Raw genomic sequence first — 21,072 nt, 5'->3', positions numbered from 1 at the left:
AAATGACCTTAATGCGCAAGCTGCATATGCGCCCTGGATACTGCGTTTGAAAACGATTTGTGACGCGTTCTCCCCCCAAAACACTGTTTCCTCAGTGAGAGGGAAATTCCAGTTATCTTCCCTGCTGGAGGAAAGTGTCATACGTGTTTCCTTTGAAGGGCACTGCCTCGGCTTAATTAACAGCTAACCCCGATATTTGCATAAACTCGCTATTTAAAAACTGCCCCCTATGGCACCGCTGGAGTAAACACTGAGCTGTGGCTGGGAGTGTTGCCAAACACAAAATGCAGCCGGCCCTGGGGAGGCGATTGCCGCTTATCAGAGATGCCAGTCTGTGTCTAATGACCTAGGTAACCTCCGCCTCCAGACGACCGCCCTGCATCGGCTCTCGGGCCGGGCGACAAGGCCACTTAGCGACGGGGAGGCTTATCAGCTTTGTGCCTTTTCCATGAGGTTTCAGTGGAGAATTTGGCTCTGCGCACCTCGGTGACAGTATCACTTCTAGCCCCATCTCCTTCTCTCCTTCTCCTTCTCCTTCTCTTTCTCTCTCTCTCACACACACACACACACACACAATGTAATCCACGTTCATCTCTGAATGTTAAACTTCCTTTTACCGGCAGTTAAACAAACAGTTACGGAATCACGGATGGATTGCACGCGTTTAGATGAGCCTTTAAAAGCTTCCAAGCGTTAATGCCACTAATGGAATTGGATAAAACTATTATTGCCTATTATCAGGTAATGTCTGTAACCAGTTAAAGGCAATCGCAAATTTCAAGCCGTTTAGTGGCTCTTTTGAATATTCCTGCATGTGTCCTCCTCCCCCTCTCCCTCCCTGCTGCAATCTAGGTTATGTTGCGTTCTCATCTCTCTCTACTGGATAACTGGGACATTTTTATGTGTGTTGGGGTGGGGCTACTATGGGTTTTCTAACCTGCATTCATCTTCCGGATGAAGGCTGACAGCTGGGTTTGTTTGACACACGCCACAGCTACTGATGAATCATGTCCGAGCGTTTTGCCTCGTCAAGGTCCGGATTGCCAGCACCTGACCAACCGGCAGGGCCTGGAGCTGAGTGAGAGATGCCTAGTGTTATTGTCTTGCACTGCTGCATTCCTGGCTGTAGTTTAAGTGTTGATCCAAAGTTAGCTTCAGGATTATTGTCATGGGAATGGGACCGCCATGCAGCTTTTTTGTTTATATATAATTAATACATTTAAAAAAAACTGATGGAAAGACAGAAGAAAGGCAGCAAAGACGGAGGCAACTTTCAGATCCTTTCAAGGAATTTGCATAATCGGACGTCTCGTTAAAAATAACAATGACTATGAATAATAATTCTATTCCTACACAGAATAAGGGGGGGAGGATTTCTTGAGCACACTAGTATACCGATCTCTGTGCCAGCTGTCAGGGACCATGTCTTGGGCTGGGGGTGTAGGTGTCACAGATTCCATTTCAAAGCACTCATATGACTAGAAAGTAAAGTAAAAGAAGAAGAACGAAAAAGACAAACAAGGAAGAGAGGAGGGAGAAACAGGAGATGAGCAGATGACACAGAATCGGTGCTAATTAAGTGAGTCCTCACTGGGAGGAGCGGGAGGCCAGTGGGGCAGATTGCAGCCGCCGTGTCTCCGGTCTTTGCAGAATCTTGATTTATCTTGTTTGTTTGTTTTTTTATTTCAGGCTACTCGTTTGTTGGTCTGGGGAATCGGGAACATCGCCCACCCCCAATATCCCGCTCAAACCCCCCACCCCCACTCTTCGCCGAGCCGGCAGTTTCAGGAATCTCCGTGGAGACAGATGCTTATTACAGTGCAAGACTGAACTCTCGACAGTCTATTAAGGAGGCAAATTAGATGAAGGGAAGAATGATTCTGTTAATGTCCCTCTCCCCCTTCCCATCTCATCACAACCCCCGTTTTCCCCTCCTTCTCCTCTTCCCCAGGCCCCAGAAAGCCTGCTCTCCTGCTGGGCACAGGGAGACTGGAGTGTGCAATACCCAGCCAGGAGGAGGACAGGGGGGGCAACTCTACATCAGAGGTACAAATGATTACACACATACACACACACACAAGTATGTGCACATGTCTCCCTCTTTGTTTCCCTCACTGACGCATAGATGTCTCTGATGCATTGAGGCCACTGTATTGCAGCAGCAGGGAAGCACAAGGCAAATGGCAGTCCCCTGGACACGGGTATCAGCAGGTATCAAAAAGGAGGGTATCAAAGACAGAGCAGGTGTTAACGACTGAACCAGACGGGCGGCAGGGCAGGGAATGGCTCCTCCCCAAGCTCACCCACCCTCATACAGTGCTAGTATTCAGGACACACTCGCTCCAAACCATAACTGCTCCAACAAGCCATGTGACTGTTCTTCACTGCCTCCAAGCACCATTCCAGCATGTTAAAAGTTTTTTTTTTTTTTAAATCTGGTGCAATACAAAGGGTCGTTTATCCAGCAGGTGTTAATTAATATTTACACAGCATAGGCTGTGTGTTGCTGTCATCAGTGCCAAACGTGGCGAGTTCCTACTGCACTGCTGTGATTGGTCCTGCTGCACTGTAACCCTTGTGTATCCCAAGGGATACACGTTGGGGGGGGGGGGGGGGGGGTCTGAGTGCCTCAACGAGCAAGACAAAATGTAGTACCAATTGCAGTTCTCCAATATCTGAATATGCTGAAAAAATGCTGATGGGGATATTTATTTTTTTCATTTAGAGAAAATAAATGGATGCCTTTTCTAACTGGTCTCTTGCCAGGGTAATCTGAGAGGGTGGCTACTCAGATCTGGGGTTGAATTCGCTGCAGATCTCCCGCCTCTCCACATCCACATCATGAACAGCAACATGAATTTAAGCAAAAAAAAATCAAGAAAGGTACAGACGCGAACACTGCATTGTTGGCTAATTGTATGAAACAGCTGGGATGAAGCAAAGGAGCGGAAGAACGAAATTAGGTCAAAACACAAAAGCATAAGCAAGGGAAACGTCCGCGTTGACGTCACTAGAAAGATAATTACTCAGAGCCTCCCTCACACACGGAGGACTTGCTAACAGGACACAGCGCAGTCTCTCCGCGACACCCCCCCAACACTGTCGCCACTGCTGCCAGAGATACTGCCTCTGTACAGGCCTGCTGAGCAACTTCATTTGCACCACTAGCGACTGAAATACATAAAAGAAAGAAAGAGAAAAATACAGAGAACGTCTAGTAGATCAGTGTAAAAGAAAAACCCATGACGTGAGCAGACTATTATTATTAATGCTATTTAAAGTTTAATTTCCCCATCCTTGCTCTCTTTAAATGAGTGTTGGTTTAATTAAAGCATCACCCCACCTGAGGCTGTGACCATTAATACCGAACAGATGTTCTTGTGTGAATCAATACGAACGGCGAACGTTTTAAATGTGTACATTTACTGACGCAACAAGTAGATTGTAAGATTATATTAAACTATAGGAACTTAAATTAGATTGTGTATTGAGTGAACATGAGTGATCGGTTGGTTGCATTGATTTTACGTGTATCCTGAGGAGCGCTTGAAATCGAAATGCGCTTAATTGAAACCTTTTTCTATTTTCTACAGCTCCACTTACACTCCGATCATCCACAATGAAAAGAAGCTGTTCAATTTTACATTGTGCAATAGTTGAGTAGCAGTATAATTATAACGTGAAAATACCGGTGTACCAAGTGTAGGGCAAGAACTGGAGGAGCAAGGAATAATACAAATATTATTAAGGATTTTGAACGAGATTCTGTACGTCTTCTCCTACGAGTCCATCGCAGAGCTTTGCTAGGTCTGCCACACTGCTTACACCAGCACTTTCACAGCCTGGGAAAAGGGGGAGGGAATCTCTGCGCATGGATTGAGCTGTCTACTAAGATTAATTAGTCTGCCTTTAATTGTGAAGTTTATGTTTGAATTTTAAAGATTATTTATTATATGTTATTTTTAGTGATAACTTATCCATCGCACATATACTATTACTGAGGCATACTTCTTCTAACTTAAATTACACAGTATTACTACTTTGATTGCAATTATCCTGCATCATGCGATATAATAGTCTAATCCAATGCTGTCACACGCATACAATGTATCTTCAGATAATTTAAATTAAATTATTATCATTGTTAGTATTATGTGGAATATTGTAAATTGATGTAGGCTGATTAAATCGGATGCAGTTTCCTCACTGACCACATGGTGGGGACAGACTGTTTCACGGACATATCTTGAAATGCATTTAGATTTGGCTTGCCTTAGGCCACTCGTTCGGCTGGGTTTGGGGCCACTACCGGGAATATAAAAAATACAAACGAGAGGAGGCCATTCGACCCATCGTGCTCTTTTGGTGTCCATTAATAACTGAGTGATCAGGGCCGGGGAATCAGGACAGGCCGCTGGCAGTAGAGAGATGGATTGAAAATATCAATGGGACACCGTTTCATTTCTCGTAGTGCGGGATTTAATTGTGCAGTTCGCGTCACAGCCTCGGGGCTCATTTCTGCGGCTGGGTCGTGTTGTGTAATTAAGCGGCGCAATTAGCGCACTCGGTTAGCAGGCTGAAAGCTGTAACAGCAGGCCGACGTGAGCTAGTATCCATCCTACCGCAGGGAGGGGTCATTGTGAGTGAACGTCTCATGACTGATATGGCCGTTTTGGTGAGAATTATAACAGAAATGTTGTGTTTTTCCTTGTGGTCGTATTGCATTATACCAACACGAATGAAAAGTGTCGAAACACTGTAAGCTAGTATTTCAGATGTTCTAAAGATGGAAACAATACAGATCTGTGATGAATTCAGCTCTACAATACAATTTACGACACTGCATTAGAGTTGAACAGAATAAAACAGTTTACATATTAAAACAGGTTTTATTTTTGCTTGTTTCGTTTCAATAATATTTAGAAGAAATGATAAACTGTTGTAACCCTAAATTCTTAATAATTTAAAATAACTTAAATAACTAAATTGTAATACAATGTATGTATTTTATTTAGTTAAATAACGTATACTAATACCCGGTATGCACATCTGTATTCCCAATGAAAACAAAAACATGAACAAATTAAATATGAAAATAGTAATTGCTACCAGAATTCCTAACCACGATCAAAAGTCAGTTTTGGTTTAAAGCTTATCATTGAGGGCTTGGTGACCCGCATTCGTTTCCCATGAGAGAAACGACAAAGTCGGTCAACATGCTACGGAAGCTCGGAGGCTCAGGTACCCGTGTTCGGTGCAATGGCAGCTGCACGCCGCAGAGGGGCGCAAGAAACGCGTACTTTGAAATCCTTCCAAAGTGCTGCAAAACTCCCATACATTAATACATCAATAAATAAATAATGTATACAATAAAGCTACACAGTGCAGCATGACCCACAACAACAAAAACTAAAGCTTATTAAAACACAGCCCACATACAGCTTTGAATTGTCACCAATGTTGCAATAACACTCAATCGAGTAAAAATAAGATTTACTGGCGTACTATTATAGGCTATTCCCTGTAAACATGTTATATAACATTAGAAGAGGGTCACCGAATGTGTGAAGTGTACAGCTGACCGAAACGCGTGTGCAACATGAATTATATATATACTCCGGTGGTCTTTATAATTTATAATACACTTCCACTACTGTCCATAGAGGTATAAATATGAGATTAAAACATCTACATTAGAATGTAAAGTTAAACACATTACAGCCATGTCAAACGTGTGTGTGTGTGTGTGTAGGTTGATACATATAGCCTATATAAAGCACTTTGTATGCTTGGGTGTGAATGCTAGGATATAGGGATTTATTACAAACCATATAGAGTAAGCCTATATAACTAATAGGATTAGTTATTTTAAAGCTTAATTACTACTACTACTAATAATAATAATAATAATTAACCATTAGTAGTAGTCACTGATAACTTTTTCTATCTTCAGTTGTAGAGTCCAGGCTGTGTCTGTGCACACCGGCCATGTCCTGACCTTGACCCCAGCGCTGCTCCACACTGGAAACACACCTGACCTGTGCGCAGCGCGGCCGGCCTGCGAGTGGGGAAACAGGGACGTGATGGTGACAAACAAAGCTGTCCTGTTTTTCTGTTCTTGTTATTCTGTGCGGCATGCCTCCGTGCAGCACAGACATCAACACTGCCTGTTGGCCGGGGAGGCGAGGAGGCAGTCAGCAGACCCGAGAGCCCCCTTCTCAGGCCCCCACTGCACTCCCTCCAGCCTCGCCCCCCATTGGCCAGCGGTGCCAGTGAAGCAATGGATCCGGGCGTGCTATTGGCTGAGTATATAAAGTCGAGGTGCTAAACGTGCCCCAAACAAGCCGGGGAAAGACGGAGCTTGAGGAACAGCAGTGGGACGTTGAGATCAGGTGCGAGTCGCTGCTGCTTCCGGGGCTGCACAGAGCCAGCTGTGACCGTGCAAGGGTTGCTCGCCATGAAGTTTGTGAGGTTCCTCATGAAAAACGCCGCTCTGGCCAACGTGCCGAAGCAAATCGACCATTTTTCCAAATTTTCGCCGTCTCCCCTGTCCATGAAGCAGTTCCTGGATTTCGGTGAGTGTTGGAAACAAAGATGCACGAACTAACTGAGCCGATCTGCGGCTGCTGTCCCTGCTTGTGCGATGTGTGCGCGTATACAGTAGCTGGAGAGGATGTGTACAGTGTGTCAAGTTTCGGGCTTATTTGTTTTATATGAAGTGCATGCTTGTTACATTTGTTGTTAATCTTCAATCTTTTTTTTTTAGTGCATGTGTGAAAGTGGACATTGCACGGTTTAATGCTGTGCACACAGGCATTAGTGTGTTTGCGGAGCATTTAATGAGCTCTGGTGTCGTGGGAAACGTCGGCTGGCCACTTCAGGAGTCAAGGGCGCATACGGCGGAAAGAGGAAGAAAATGACCTTAACGGTGAAATAAATGCGACAACAAACTGAGCAGTGCAATGCTGTCACAGTGGTTATCGTCAGTGCAAGCGCTGCGTAATTAATTAATTGATTGGTGTCGTGTCTGCACAGTTGTGCATCGCCGGGGGCCGGAGGCAGCTGTCCGCTTGTTTGCAGAAGCGCAGCAGTTGTAAACAGGATAGACGCTGAATGCATTGCTTAATCGCCGCAGCCGTGTTTATGTAGCTACTGGTGCTGACATCAGTGTGTAGGCAGTCTGTGCAAACTCACTCTCTGTGTGCGGGGGTCTGTGTGTTATTAATGCGTGAATCTGGTTTAATTAATGCGAAAACGAGGGTAGTTGTTGTTGGGTTGCGTCACTCAAATGCAAAAATACACGTTAATATCATTAAAACCACTGCAGGGCGAACGTGGCACATTTTAATATCAAATTGATCGTTTGTTTTCTGGGGGGGCTTCACTCTGCTTTGTGAAGGTTGTTGGATATGCGTGGGTTTGGGGGGTCTCTGGTCAAGAAACTTTCATTTGAATACGCCACAAAGCCCTCCCATCCATTCCAGCCAGTCACCCAAAATAATCCCTCTTCTGTGTCTCCGTTTCTAGCTCACCGTCTCTGCAACACAGAGTCGCGTTGCGTCAGCCGGGAAAAGAGCTGAACAAGCTGCCCTCTGCAGAGCGCTCCGGTTAAAATGGGGACACAGCAGCAGCGTTTAATAGCCTTCTGTTTTCTAACACTAGTTTGTTTTTACTTGTTTTCAGTGTTTGCCGATTGTAAACCAGTTGCTGCGAAAACAACCACAGTAACAACACGCAGAGCTGCGTGATCGAGGCAGGTGGTTTATCGGTGTCCTCAACTAGTGTTGAAGATTAAAACTGCGATACTAAACAATAAACCATCAGTCCAGTGTGACGCAATCGACAGGGACGCATTGTAGTCTTTCGCAAGGCACAACGCCGTCCTTCCGCCCACCCAGGAAACCGTTTTCCACTCCATCAAAGGAAGAGTCCAGTCTATTTAACATCTCAACAGGGGGCTCCATTTCAATGCACAGCGTGAGACGCCCAGGGGCACTGCACGATTTACAAGACAATTCTAGAACCTCTGCATATTCCTGTTGCCGTTCTGGAATAACAATAGAATGTATTCATGTATTAGTGACTGGATACTAAGTTTCATTTATTTATTTAATGTATTGAGACGTATAAACTTGTTTGTAATAGTGGTCTGCCACCCTGGTCCTGGAGAGCCCTGCTCAGTCCCGTTTTATAGGACTGGACAATTGCTGGCTAAAGATTGTTAGCCTCCAACAATTACACCATTTGGTGGTTCCTGTGAACTGTGGGCAGCCGCAGCATACTACTACAATGAGTTTCGCCCTTAGGGGAGCCTTGAGCTTAAAGGCCTGCCACTAAGGGAGTTAATAGCACACCAGATAAGGGCAACATTGTCATGCACCTCTGCAGTCACTCCATTTCCAAAGGCAATGGAGGCTGTCACTTGTTAACTGATTAACACCTGTAAATGACCGGCGTCCTGAGTTACTGTCCACTGATCTCAATCGCGCAGCTTAAACTCTGGGAGGGAAGGAAAGTGGCAGATTCTGGCGCCCTACAGTCCAGTAGCTGCCCCTCCTGGACTCCTGTTTGTTGTTTTTTGTTTTTTGTTCACGGGTCCGGTGTAGCCTTGGCAGACCCTGACTAGCCATGTCCTGTGTGTGTTTGCAGGTTCCACCAACGCATGTGAGAAGACGTCGTTCGCCTTCCTGCGGCAGGAGCTGCCCGTGCGACTGTCCAACATCATGAAGGAAATCAACCTGCTGCCTGACCGCCTGCTCAGCACACCCTCTGTCCAGCTGGTACAGAGCTGGTGAGTACAGTGACCCCTGACCCCTCAAACACGGCTCTCTATGCTCTCCGAATACCAGGCCTTGCTCTAGAGCATTGGTTCTTCACCTTTTTTTCAGACTCGCACACCCGGCAGTGATCCATTGTAATCCCGCACCCCTAACAGGTCAAGGTGTCGACTTGAGGTGGGGGGGTGGGTGTTGACTGTGCAGGGTGCTGCTGCCGATCCATTTACGAAGCCCCCATTTATAAAATAATTAAAAAAACAGCCATGCCTCGCACCCCCCCAAAAAGGGCTTCTACCACCCCCTGGTTAAGAACCCCTGCTCACTGCCCACCAAAATAGACTTACTGTCTAGGTTGACTGGATACTGCTGGACTGTATTATGAATGTATTGTCTGATTAGGTGCTGGGAATAATGTATACAGGAGAGAGAGCATGTCCTGTCTTGTTTTGAATTTGCAATGCGTTTTGTCTTGTTTTTTTTCTCTGTACCGCAAGCAGCAGCAGCAGAAAATAACAAGTTGACAATATTATGCAATCGATCCGTACTTCAAGTCGTGTTGTTTGCTTCCCTTTGTTTATTGTGATGTCAGCGAATTAGAGCCTGACCTTTGTCCTAGATACTGCATCTCACTGCGGCAGCGTGAACTTTCCCCTACTTCCCGCTAGCGCCCCCCAGTCACATGACCGTTGTTTTTGAAGCTGCAGTGTGACGTGACGTGTTCTGCCAACGCAGCGAAGCAAAACCAATGCACTCGACATAACCGTTTCATAAAAAAGGAAATGAATTATACATGTAGGCCTACATATATTTGTATAATTTAAAAACACGAAAACAGATTGTTTACTAGCTCAACAGGAGAAAGTTTAACAAAAATACGTGTTGGCAATAAACAGTAGGTTATTTTTAAAATGAGTATTGTGGTAGTAGGCTTTATACCAGCTACATGTTTTAGGTTATTATGCACTATGTACTACTGACATCCTTAACATTAATGTCTCGTGTGGCTAAATAACTGATTTAATATTAAAGTACTTTTGTATTGACTATATATATCTTGGCAATAATACTACTTTATATTTTGAAAGTCATTAATCGGGGGGGTGGGGTCTGTGCTGAACAGTGGAGTCAATGTGAGCCAATAGGAGAGCAGAGGGGCCCTGCTTCCTGCACTGTTGAATTGCAGTTGTTTTTGTACTCGAGTGTACAGAACATCAAGTTCTCAAAGAGGCCACACGTGAATGCATGTGTGTATGTGTTTGCCCTCTGTGTATGCATGCCTGTGTGTGTGTGAGGGAGCATGTGTTCAAGGGGCGGCTGGGAAGTTTTTTCCGTTGAGTGAAGTGTGGTGTCCGATAACAAAACTGTACAGTACAGCACTGGCTGACAGGCTGGCGGAGGTAAACAGATCTGATCTGTTCTAATGAGGGGCCTCTCACTCCAAAGACACAATTTTCTCATTCGGCCTAACAACCCCCACCCCCAGCCTCCACAGCTGCAGAGACCGTCTTTCTGATTCTCTGTATTGTCGTGTCAACCACACCAAAACCCAAGTGAGCACCTAGACTTTACTGAGCACCCCCTGGCCCAGTTCAGCACCTGTGCGTCAGCGGTGTAACCTCGAGGTGGCAGGACTGGGGACCCCAATCTTAAAGCATCCACTTTTCACCAGCAAGTTTCTCTGAACAGGATTCGGAAATATAACTCTTTCCCAATCCTGCGGTGTTAAACTTTTTCTTTTTTTTTTTTTCCCCCTCCTTTTGTCACAGAATGTGTTCTTGGGGGCTGGCCACACTCTGGCAGCACTGGACTTGCGATTGGTGGAGGGTGGGGGTTGGGTTGTAAGCGATTGCAGGGGGATGGGAGGTGGGGGCGGGGGGCAGCTGTCTCAGACTGGTTAATCATGCAAGACACTTTGCCGTGCCAGACCTGTTCACACTGCCTCAGCTGGACGGTAACTGTAGCTATTTTCTCAAACACGGGCAGCACTTCTTGCTCTACAATCGGGTATTGTTTGGGTCTGATCTGAATATCAATGGTAGAGAGGTATGAGGTCTCAAAGGCAGACAGTGATCCAAGAAACAGCCCCACAGTACAGTGAACTATGTACTGGCATGTAGTTGAACATTTTATTACATTTATTATACAAAAACACCAGATTATACTGCTGAGTTCTGTGGTAGTAGTAGTAGGCTATATACCAGGTACCGGTTTTAGATTATGGACTATTATATACTACTGAAATCCTTAACATTAATGTCTCATGTGTGGCTAAGCTGCTGGGCTGGTTGCCCCTGGTGCCGACTCTAAGGCCTTTAAAGAGGATGTGACCTTTTGGTTTGTGACGAAGCCCAAAGCGAGTGTTTTGTCTTGTGGCACGACTCGTATCGCTGACGGCAGAGGAACACACCTAAATATAGTTCTCACTGCGAAGGTTGTCAGAAGAAAAGGAAGCGAAACTTCCAGCGATCTCTTTCCAACCTCTGGTGTTTTTCCAAGCTCCCAACGTGCTGAGACTTCTTGTTCAAACCTGACCAGCATCATGTGACAAGCTCACCATTCTCATTATCCCTATAATAACCGACCGTAAGCCATTATAAACCTTGTGAGATGAAGATGTTCAGAAACGGACACCAAAACAGCCCCCCTCCCACACTGTCCACAGACCTGGGGCTGGCTGAGCTAATTGAAGGAAAGTGGTTTCTGCTTTAGAAGCCCCAAATCTGATCTTGACATTTGTCCAAGTGCAGAAGCATGGTCGGGAGAAGGACCGCAGTAAGCGTAGACCCTGAAAGAACTGTGAACCTGTAAGGCCCGGTGCTGTTCCAGAGTGTCTGACCCGCCTGTGTCTCTCTCCCTGTGTCCAGGTACATCCAGAGCTTGCTGGACATCCTGGAGTTCCTTGACAAGACTCCAGATGACCACAGAGTTTTGGGAGAGTAAGTAGCCAAATCATTATCCCTTTAGCCCAAGTGTGTGATTTGTGAGGTCCACCACACTCTAATGTACAGTAGCACCAAGAGGTAAGTTTTTGGCCTGTTCCATAATACAAACCCTTGTTTGACAGACACCATGTTGCTTTCTGAATCATCTGTGCTGTGAGAGCAATGAGTAAGGCAGCAAGTGAGACTCCTCTTACCTTCTCTCTCTTTCTATCTCTTGGTCTTTGTCTCTCCTGGTTCAGCTTCACGGACACCCTGGTGAGGATCAGGAATCGGCACAATGACGTTGTGCCCACCATGGCACAGGGTGTGATCGAGTACAGGGAGACGTTCGGGCAGGACCCGCTGACCAGCCAGAACATCCAGTATTTCCTGGACCGCTTCTACATGAGCCGAATCTCCATCCGCATGCTGATCAACCAGCACTGTACGTACACAGCGCACACACACGTGCACAAACGCATACCTATATATATGCACACTCCTAGATGCACATATTTACACATGTAGGCATAGAAGGACACTACTTTTTTGCACACATACCCACGCTACACCTGCTCTGCCCTGCTTGTGTATCCGTGTACCACAAGCTGCAAACGCAGAAACGTTAAATAACGCCGCTTGGAGATGGCAGAATGGCTCAGCAGTTGTTGCTTTTACAGGGTTTAGAAGGCACAGCCAGAGAGAGGTGACATGCCAGAGTCCAGAGTCTGTCATTTGAACAGCTGGCAGCCGGGATACAACGTCAATCAGACAGGGTGTTTGTTGTTTTGTGCGCTGGTATCTAGGCTATCCTCCTGCCTGGCCTTCAGCCTGTGATATACCCTCGCCAACCAGCCTCTACACTCCCTAGCAGCTTTGCTTCTGTTTTTTTCCCCGTTATCGGTTCCACAAACGTAAGCTCAGCATTCCCCGCATCGCCCCCCCCTTGCCTCTGTACGTGCATGGCAGCCTCCAGATCCCTGATCCAACTGGGCTATTCCAGTGTTTGTCAGTGCCACCTGTCAATCATTTACCTGCAGCTCTTTGCACTCCAACATGGAATAACTTATTTATTTCTCTCTCTCGGACAGCTCTCATCTTTGACGGCACCACTAACCCTGCCCACCCCAACACCATTGGCAGCATAGACCCTTACTGCAATGTTGCTGAGGTTGTGCGAGGTAAGAACTGACTTTTTTTTATAGTATGCATGTATTATTGGCTTAATTATCATGATTAGTACAGAGCCCTTGACTTGGAGGTAACCTCCATGGGCACACATTCACAAGCACCAAAGGGAGCAGTCACAGAGCGCCACACTGTGGTGCAGCTAGGCCTTGGGCACCGTGCTCAGGGTCCAGCCGGGATGTTCCGGCATTTTTAATTTGCCACTGGTTCCTGATTTGGTTTCTCTCATTGCTCTCTGATCTTGCTCCCAGATGCCTATGAAAGCGCCAAGATGCTCTGTGACCAGTATTACCTGGGTTCCCCAGACCTGGAGCTGGAGGAGATCAACAGTAAGTAAGAGTACAGGGAGTCCAAGCAGTCCGACACCACAAAGCAGTTCTCTTACTGTAAAAGGCCACGGCTGTCAGTGGATTAGCCTTTGCTTGTGAAGTCGTGTTTTTTTTTCTTTTACTGTAATGCAAAACTCCCAGCTGGAGCTCAAGCACCATGGCGAGCTCTCCAGTCACCTCGCCCACTCTGAGTGCCATGAGTCGGCACAGTGCCGCTCAGGCAGGGGCTGAGGGGCAGCGACAGCAGGAGGGATAAAACGCAGCAGAATAGTTTGCAGGCTGTCTGGGGAGATGGGGGGTGGGGGGGAAGTTTGGACATGCACAGGTTGAATGTTTTCATGGTAATGAGGAGCTACACAGATTGTGCAGATGCCTCCGGCCCGCACGTCCGCAGGGTTCAGAGCTCTGTGTGAACTGCCAACAAGTTCAGACCCGGCCGGAGGGGCGTGTTGGGACAGTTATGTAATGCAGAGATTGGGGTGGAACGCTAGACCTGATGAGCACAAGCCAGGCGTTTGGAACGGGGAGCCGCACAACCATAGATTTTTAATAAATTTTTAAACGATGGACCTTGCGTCTGTATACATGTAATTTATGTGTTGGGGGGTGTTAACAGTGTTTGCAAATGCCCATTTGGATCACTTACAATCTTTAAATGAATGCATATGTTTCCCTCCTCCCTCCAGCAAATGTGAAAGGGCAGCCCATCCACCTAGTGTACGTCCCCTCCCACCTCTACCACATGCTGTTTGAGCTGTTCAAGGTAAGGCCGCAACGACCTCCCAGGGAAACGTGGGGCGGGGGGGGGATACAGTTGTTTTGATGTTTAATGGCTGAATATCATTATTAAAAAAAATTCAAGTTCCCATCCCCCAAAAACCAACAAATATCAAAGACGTAGCGAGTGCCGCATGCTTGGCAGAGGATGTTGTTGGTCATTAATGACTAACGAGTACAATAGGTTACCCTGCTCTGAGGTCAGAATAATGATCAGGCTTTAATTTAATGTTTGCCACAGTAAAGCAGTTTGAAAATAGTTGAAGATATGCCAGCTGTTTGTGTCCCAGATCTGCTACCAGGGCAGACTAGCCCAGACATGGTGGCGCTCTCTCCCTGACTGACTCCCTGCCTCTCCCCCTCTCAGAACTCCATGAGGGCCACAGTGGAAAACCACGAGTCCAGCTACACCCTCCCGCCCATCAGGGTCATGGTGGCCCTTGGTGGAGAAGACATGTCAATCAAGGTAGGCAACCCCTGCGTTGAACCCAATAGGCTGGGCTAGTGTGGAAGGCATGGAGTGCCCGAAGAACTTGCGAGAGCTTCTAGGTTCACACAGAATACAAAAGAAAGGAGGAAAACCAGAGGAGTCTATTACTCGGACACGCTTGCTTCCCAGATCCCCGAGCCGCCATAGATCCTTTTCAAGTGAGATCCTTTCTAGTAGTTTTAAACATTATAGTTTGCACAAGTTTAAAAAAATAAAAATAAAAACAAATCCATACTTTTAAAATGTTCCCGACACATCCAGTGTAGGAGTTAACAGCTTAAGGGCTCCAAACGTTGCGTCACCCAGCCCTAATCTTCACAGGATCAGAAAACTCTTTATGATTGTGAAGAAAAGTGCCGGTACTAACAGCCTGGCCTTACATAAGCCTCGCAGAGCCAGGGTGAACAGGCTGCCCGCCCGCGCTGCCCCCCCTGCCGGGGCCCGCACTCCAGTTTGCCTCAGCAGCCCATTGTTCATGTGTCAAATCCCGCTCTCTGTGTTGAGGAGCAATGCACACACACGGGGCCCAGCCGTTCTGCTGCTTCTGGAAGGTGTTTACTGCCCCACCTGTCGCCCCCCCCACTGGTAAGAGGTGTAACAGGTGGCATAATCGCCCCCTCCCAACCTCCAAATGAATAGCCTAGAAATCCAGTGCTGATGCCAGAGAGCAGCACAGGCTGGGGGGTACGGTCTCAGTGAACCTGCATCTGAAAAAAACCGCTGCATGTGCTTTTCCCTGAAGCTCTGTATGAAGAGAGGATGAGGAGAAGGGGTAGTGTCTCTATTCATTGTCCCCTCACCCCTCCACCCCCAGTTCATGTGCGCCCCTCTCATCCTTGTGTTGTGTTTGCAGATGAGTGACAGGGGTGGGGGGGTCCCCCTGCGGAAGATCGAGAGGCTGTTCAGCTACATGTACTCCACGGCCCCCACTCCGGAGATTGGCAACTCGCAGCGTGCCCCCCTGGTGAGACCCCCGCTCTACCCGCTGCAGTCTCTGAGCCCCGTGTTGTCTCTTGCAGTCTCTGAGCCCTGTGTTGTCTCTTGCAGGCTGGGTTCGGGTACGGCCTCCCCATCTCCCGGCTCTATGCTCAGTACTTTCAGGGGGACCTGCAGCTGTACTCGATGGAAGGTTATGGCACTGATGCGGTCATTTACCTCAAGGTAAGCTCCCCCCTTAGGCCGCACATTAGTTCTAAATCTCTCCCCTGACACTTTGAAATCCCACGGCCCGTTTCTTAAACTTCGCACCTGTCTGCAGACCTAAGCGGTTCCTCCTCGAACGTACTGCAATATGGTCCTCCTGAAGTCCTCTTTTTGCATTATTACTGCACTGTGGCCCTAAAGCAGCTATGATAGTGGTCTATGTTGTAATCGGAGTCTGAATGTAGTTGTGATTGTGCTCTATAGCAAGTCCTCCCACTTTTGCCCCCATTAGTGTTTTGTAAGTCGCCCTGGATAAGGGCGTCTGCCAAGAAATAAGTCTGTAACACCTTGTCAGACTGTAGATATTGCTCTCCAGTGCACTGCGCACTGCATCACATGCAGTAGCAGATGCATTGTCCTGAGTTTGACCTCCAGCTTCGTTGCCTGTCCCCTCTAGGCCCTGTCCACGGACTCTGTGGAGAAGCTGCCAGTCTACAACAAGTCTGCCTGGAGGCACTATAAGGTGAGCCAGGAGGCAGACGACTGGTGCGTGCCCAGCAAGGAGCCACTCAACCTGGCCATCCACAGGGTGGCGGAGTGAGGCGTGAGGGGGAGCGCTGGCCCTGGCGCGTTGGCAACGGAACTCTGGCTGCTTGCTGGGAAAGGCAGTGGAGGACATGGTGGGGCGCTGCCTTGGGAAATGCACATCATGCAAATCTGTGTTGAAACCCACGTTCCTGGTGAACCTGCCTGTGCAGTATTCAGGAGGAGGTGTGCACACACACAGCCACACACATGAAGGCTTAAGGCCCCTTTCTTGCCCCAAACAAACCACAAGTTTTCAGATAATAAGTTGAGAAATTCTGAGTATATAATTTTATATATATAAATCAACTGGCATTATGTTTGGAAGTTTTTCTTCTCTGGGGATCTGATTTCACAAAGCTAAGGGATCATAACCATTATAAACTGTCGCCACTCTCATGGTCTCCTCTGAATTGAGGAGACATCTGGCACCAAGGTGGGTGCAGAAGGCCAGTCATGCCAGCAGGGAGCGCGAAGCACCGCCATCCAAGCCTGCGGGACGGGAGGAAGGCCTGCGGACATGCGCTGAGCGAGGTCCAGAGTCCACATTGGGATCTGCAGGGGAAAGACAGGTTACCAATGAGCCCAAAACGTACAGCTCCCTGACTCTCTGTAACAGGGACAGGTGGGTGGGGGGGGTGGAAGGCATCTCATACTTTGTAGACTTGGAAGGAAAACATTTATAGATATTAAATCAGTGGGCTTTAATAGATACAGATGCCTTCCTTCATTTTACCAGCCCAGATGTAGGGTATAATGGTACCAATATTGCAAATGTTTGATACTGTCATTTAATTGTGAAACTTATGTATATATGTGATTATTGTATAGGCAATTGTCAGTGTTGCCACACGAAGTATTTTACTGTAAAATGTGTAACGGCACAGTTTAAAGCATGTCTTCTGAAGGTAAATCTATGGATCTGTTCCCAGTGACTCATCAGTGCAGTCATTGAAATGGTGGACTGTGTGAAAGTCCACTCAGAATGTGTGAGAGTTGTGTACCTACGCAGAGCTTGAACTGAAAATGTTCAACATGTGGGCACTCCACCCTGGACAGGAGAGATGTAACATCCGATTATTATGTGTCTTATGTGTTTTTTTTTTTTTTTTTTTAAGCTTCAGATTAATCGAAGCTCTCACATCCATGTATATTTTGAAAGTTCATATTTTTGTAATAAAAAAATGTGACGATCAGCGCGGAGTTGAGTAATTCTGTATGAAAACACCGCGGGAATCCACAGCGCCCTCATACAGGAAGTCATCGATCCTGGCTGCCTCTCAGCCACCATCTCCCTGTACTGCTGCCAGCAAATCCAGGACTGGCCTTATATACCCCCCACCTGTAACAAATGTTGGAGTTGTTTAGCAACTGGCCATTTGTGTTTTTATTTGTTCCATGTTTCTTGAAGCAGAGCACTGGGAGTCTTGTAATTTTCCCATCGTGCTTCTGTACTTTTTTTTTTTTTTTTTTTTTTTTATTTAGCCAACCGCAGCTGTGGACTTTGGTTCTGAGCAGACTGTGCACTCAACATCTATACCTCTGCACGACCTATGAACTCCCCAGGGGCTTGGCTTGCCTGGGCACCTCAGTAATCAGTGATTGCAAGAGGGAAATTACAACACATAATGAACCCAGACAGTGTTATGTAACCTGCACTTCAGTCAGGTTCATCCACTGATTATGATGGGGGTGGCTGGCCTCTTACACCTCTGCTCCCAGGTCAAGTACTCTGGTGTCTGGCCTTGCTTTGTTAATAAGAGACCCAGGAGCACAGCCACAGAATGGGCTTTGGGTGCAGAGTAACTTATTTTTGCTTGTGTTAGTGGGCTGGCAGGTGAATGGCAGGCAATTGAGGGGGGTGTGGGAATAAAAAAATCACATAAACCACCTCTGACCCATTGGTCCCATATAGCAGAGTTAGCAGTGTTAAACCTCAGCCTTCTGGTTTGATTCTGGTTGGGGACATGGAGAGCAGTACCACCTCCATTAAAGAAAAAAGACACCTAAGTGGATGCCCCCACGGTCATCCGGAGCATCCCAGCAATACAGCCCCAGTCATAGTGAACACAGACACACTGGTGGGAAGGCAGTAATGAAACCAGTCTCCGACTCTTCAACTTCCAGTCACCTTGGAGCTCCGCACCCCCTGCCTCCAGTCACTCACTGGAATATAAGGGATGCTGTCTGTATAACGGAGAACGGATTTGACACTAAAATCAAATATATTCGCGCTTTTAGCCGTGCCTAATTTGGACCCATTTTTTGCTTTTCCCCCCATGAGACCCGGCTCGGTGCCGCGGAGCCGCTTTTTCTGGCACCAAAAACTTGCTGGTCTGGAACCTAAGAACCAGTGACGTCAGTGCGGGGGGCGGGGTTAAGTCGTCTCCACAGGAAGTGATTGGCCGAGCGCAGCCGCCATGTTTAAAATGCCGGCAGAGACGCGAGCAGCGAGGAGAGTTTATTACAAATGAGCGAAATCAGCAGCAACAGCGCTCTGTCAGACACTACAGTGACAGTATGTCTCACACGGCAATAACTACTTAGTTGTTGTCAAATGGCAGCAATGAGAGACGACTGAGCGCAGCTTCCGTGTCAGGAAAGCCGTGTTACAGCGAGATGATGATGAGAGTTAATGCGGACACAGATTGGACAGACATGTTGTTTTAATGAACTGGTCATTATCTGATCCGGTGTGACTCCGAATCCTGCGCCTCTACGAGTCACGTGTCCCGGGTTGGTTTGCGCTTGATTCATAATGTATTAACAAATTCATTTTCTTAGCACAGGGCGAATTACACAAAACACACATATTGTACAGTAAGAGATCAAATACACAGTAAGATCTGTGACTGATGCGCTTTGTGCTCACACGGCAGCAGTGCTGACAATGGATGATGATGATGATGATGATGATGATTATTATTATTATTATTATTGTGTATTTGTGAGCGGACGCTCTTATCCAGGGCGACTTTCAACACACAGGAGCATCGCTGCGTGTCTGGCAACAGGGACAATGCAACAGTGATGTGGGACCATCATCCCAGACCTCATCAATAAGCACAGTTTCCATCAAACCATTAACATCACCTGAGATCTCCGACAGGTTATTGATCTGCCGCGACTGCGCCGCTAACACCCCCAAAACAGCCGCATCCATAATCAATAGGCCAGCCTAGTCATTGTGTTTAAACAAGAATAAAAGTAAAAATACGCCACCAAATGAATGAAAATGTGAACTGTCTGCGCGGTGACGAATGCATGTTAACTAACTTGTATTTTTTTCAATACAGTAAAAGTGTCTGAAATAGCGAATCGTTGTAAATCTCGCGTTTTATTGTTTTGTTTTACAGTGTATCTGTGTTGATTGAGTTTGATTGTGATGTATAACAGGGTTTAAAGTCGCAGTCCTCGGTGCTGATTATTACTGCTGTGTGTAGACACTTTATTGATTTTGATTGTGATGTATAATAGGGTTTAAAGTCGCAGTCCTCGGTGCTGATTATTACTGCTGTGTGTAGACGCTTTATTGAGTTTGATTGTGATGTATAACAGGGTTTAAAGTCGCACTCCTCGGTGCTGATTATTATTATTATTATCGCTGTTTCTCTTCTACTCCGCGCTTGGGAACGCCCACACCAGTGACGTCAGCGTTCGGGTCCAAAACCTGTGGGAAAGCGGCCGGTTCACTAAAGATCAGCTGCTTCCCAGGCCGAGCAGCGGCTCCGGCTCCATGGCAGTGGAAAAGCGATATATATGATGTAAGGTCAGCACCTCTCAAACACATTGCCTACAGGAGGGGGACTCCTCCATTTGGGCGCTCAGCTGCTGTTCCCACATGGTTATTTGTGTTCAGCCGTCATTGTCAGAAAATTCTGGTGACTGGGAAGAAAGGGGGGAAGGTTGTCCCTGCTGCAGCCTGGAGTGGCGGTTAATGGGGGGGAAGGGTGGGCTGCAGTAGCCTCACTCATCCTGGGCTCACTGCCAAGTAGGGGAGAGGAGAGTCAACAACAACAGCGAGAGCGAGCAGTGGTGGGGGGTTGCATGCTTACTGTCACACACGTTTAAATATCCGTGTCACTGGACCAGTGATTACCTAATCCTCCTGAATGTACACGTGTTCCTTCCATTACTCATCTCTCCTGAAGTATCAGCGATGGCTGGTGTCAATGATGCACACCGATGAATTCCAGTCTCCAGGGTTATGACGCACCAGGCCAGAGTGATGTAAAGCCACCTGCAGACTGAACACAGAGCAGGTCACACTTCTTAAGCCCTTTACTGGCACAAGCGGTGTAACCTTCAGGATAGACCATGGAGAAAGTAGCCCACATCTGGAACATATTAATTCCCAATCCAATCCAAGGAAGAAAAAGGAAATTGGTCAGTTATCTAAAACGGGATGATTTTCTGGATTGTCAGATGGGTCAGTCCAGAGGACTGGCAGACAAATGTGCTATTGTCAGGTGAATCATTGAAACTGGTTTAAATTAATCTGGTTCATCCGGTTCTGCTTGAGTCTTAAAATAAAACAAAAACAACCACCCAGAATGTCAGTTACCAGTCATTGTTCGTAAAACTAAAATCTTCCACTGATATGTTAAAGCGAGCCACGCATGGTGCCCTCACACAGGTCACTATCAGGTTCATGGTAGAAGAAAAAGAGGTACAAGTCCAGCAAACCCCTCCCGACCACAACACAGTGAGAGCTGACTAGGAGGCCCACCGGAGGTCCAGTATTTAAGCTGCACCTAGCTCCAACAGCAGCCAGAGAAAAGTTCCCAAAACACTGAGCCTGCAGTACTAGGATACTGCAGGGTTAGAATAAAGTATTGTACAATAAAATAGAAACCCCAAAT

The 21,072-nt window shown here is 46.9% G+C and overlaps 2 protein-coding genes across 5 annotated transcripts in view; one reads left to right on the top strand and one right to left on the bottom strand.

Annotated features, from left to right (window-relative positions):
• The window catches only part of tbkbp1 (TBK1 binding protein 1), a 45,348-nt gene extending 39,141 nt beyond the window's left edge, over positions 1–6,207 (bottom strand). The window contains exon 1 of one of the 4 annotated variants that reach the window (XM_066698843.1): positions 6,039–6,207. In XM_066698843.1, coding sequence (XP_066554940.1) covers positions 6,039–6,158 — 120 coding nt within the window. In that variant the 5' untranslated portion in view covers positions 6,159–6,207. Of the gene's footprint in view, positions 1–5,915 lie in introns of all 4 variants that reach the window. The other 3 variants (XM_066698845.1, XM_066698847.1, XM_066698844.1) reach the window with 3 other exon arrangements.
• Positions 6,206–17,406, top strand: pdk2a (pyruvate dehydrogenase kinase 2a). The gene is made up of 11 exons (XM_066698848.1): positions 6,206–6,575; positions 8,650–8,791; positions 11,642–11,713; positions 11,959–12,143; positions 12,790–12,879; positions 13,138–13,215; positions 13,902–13,978; positions 14,360–14,458; positions 15,336–15,446; positions 15,530–15,643; positions 16,083–17,406. Exons 1-11 carry the CDS (start codon positions 6,458–6,460, stop codon positions 16,224–16,226), a joined length of 1,230 nt encoding a protein of 409 aa, XP_066554945.1. The 5' UTR covers positions 6,206–6,457; the 3' UTR covers positions 16,227–17,406.
• Positions 17,407–21,072: the final 3,666 nt, after the last annotated feature.

Source organism: Amia ocellicauda, chromosome 3 (genome assembly GCF_036373705.1).
Source record: "Amia ocellicauda isolate fAmiCal2 chromosome 3, fAmiCal2.hap1, whole genome shotgun sequence".
NCBI lineage: Eukaryota > Metazoa > Chordata > Actinopteri > Amiiformes > Amiidae > Amia > Amia ocellicauda.
This window is presented reverse-complemented; position numbering and strand designations above follow the sequence as displayed.

What these genes read in the sequence shown, in the direction of transcription:
- pdk2a (XM_066698848.1), top strand. Translation starts at nt 6,458, where the DNA reads ATGAAGTTTGTGAGGTTCCTCATGAAAAACGCCGCTCTGGCCAACGTG. An exon ending in ACTCGCAGCGTGCCCCCCTG is followed by an intron (nt 15,447 to 15,529) that starts GTGAGACCCCCG and finishes TGTCTCTTGCAG; the next exon opens with GCTGGGTTCGGGTACGGCCT. An exon ending in ATGCGGTCATTTACCTCAAG is followed by an intron (nt 15,644 to 16,082) that starts GTAAGCTCCCCC and finishes TGTCCCCTCTAG; the next exon opens with GCCCTGTCCACGGACTCTGT.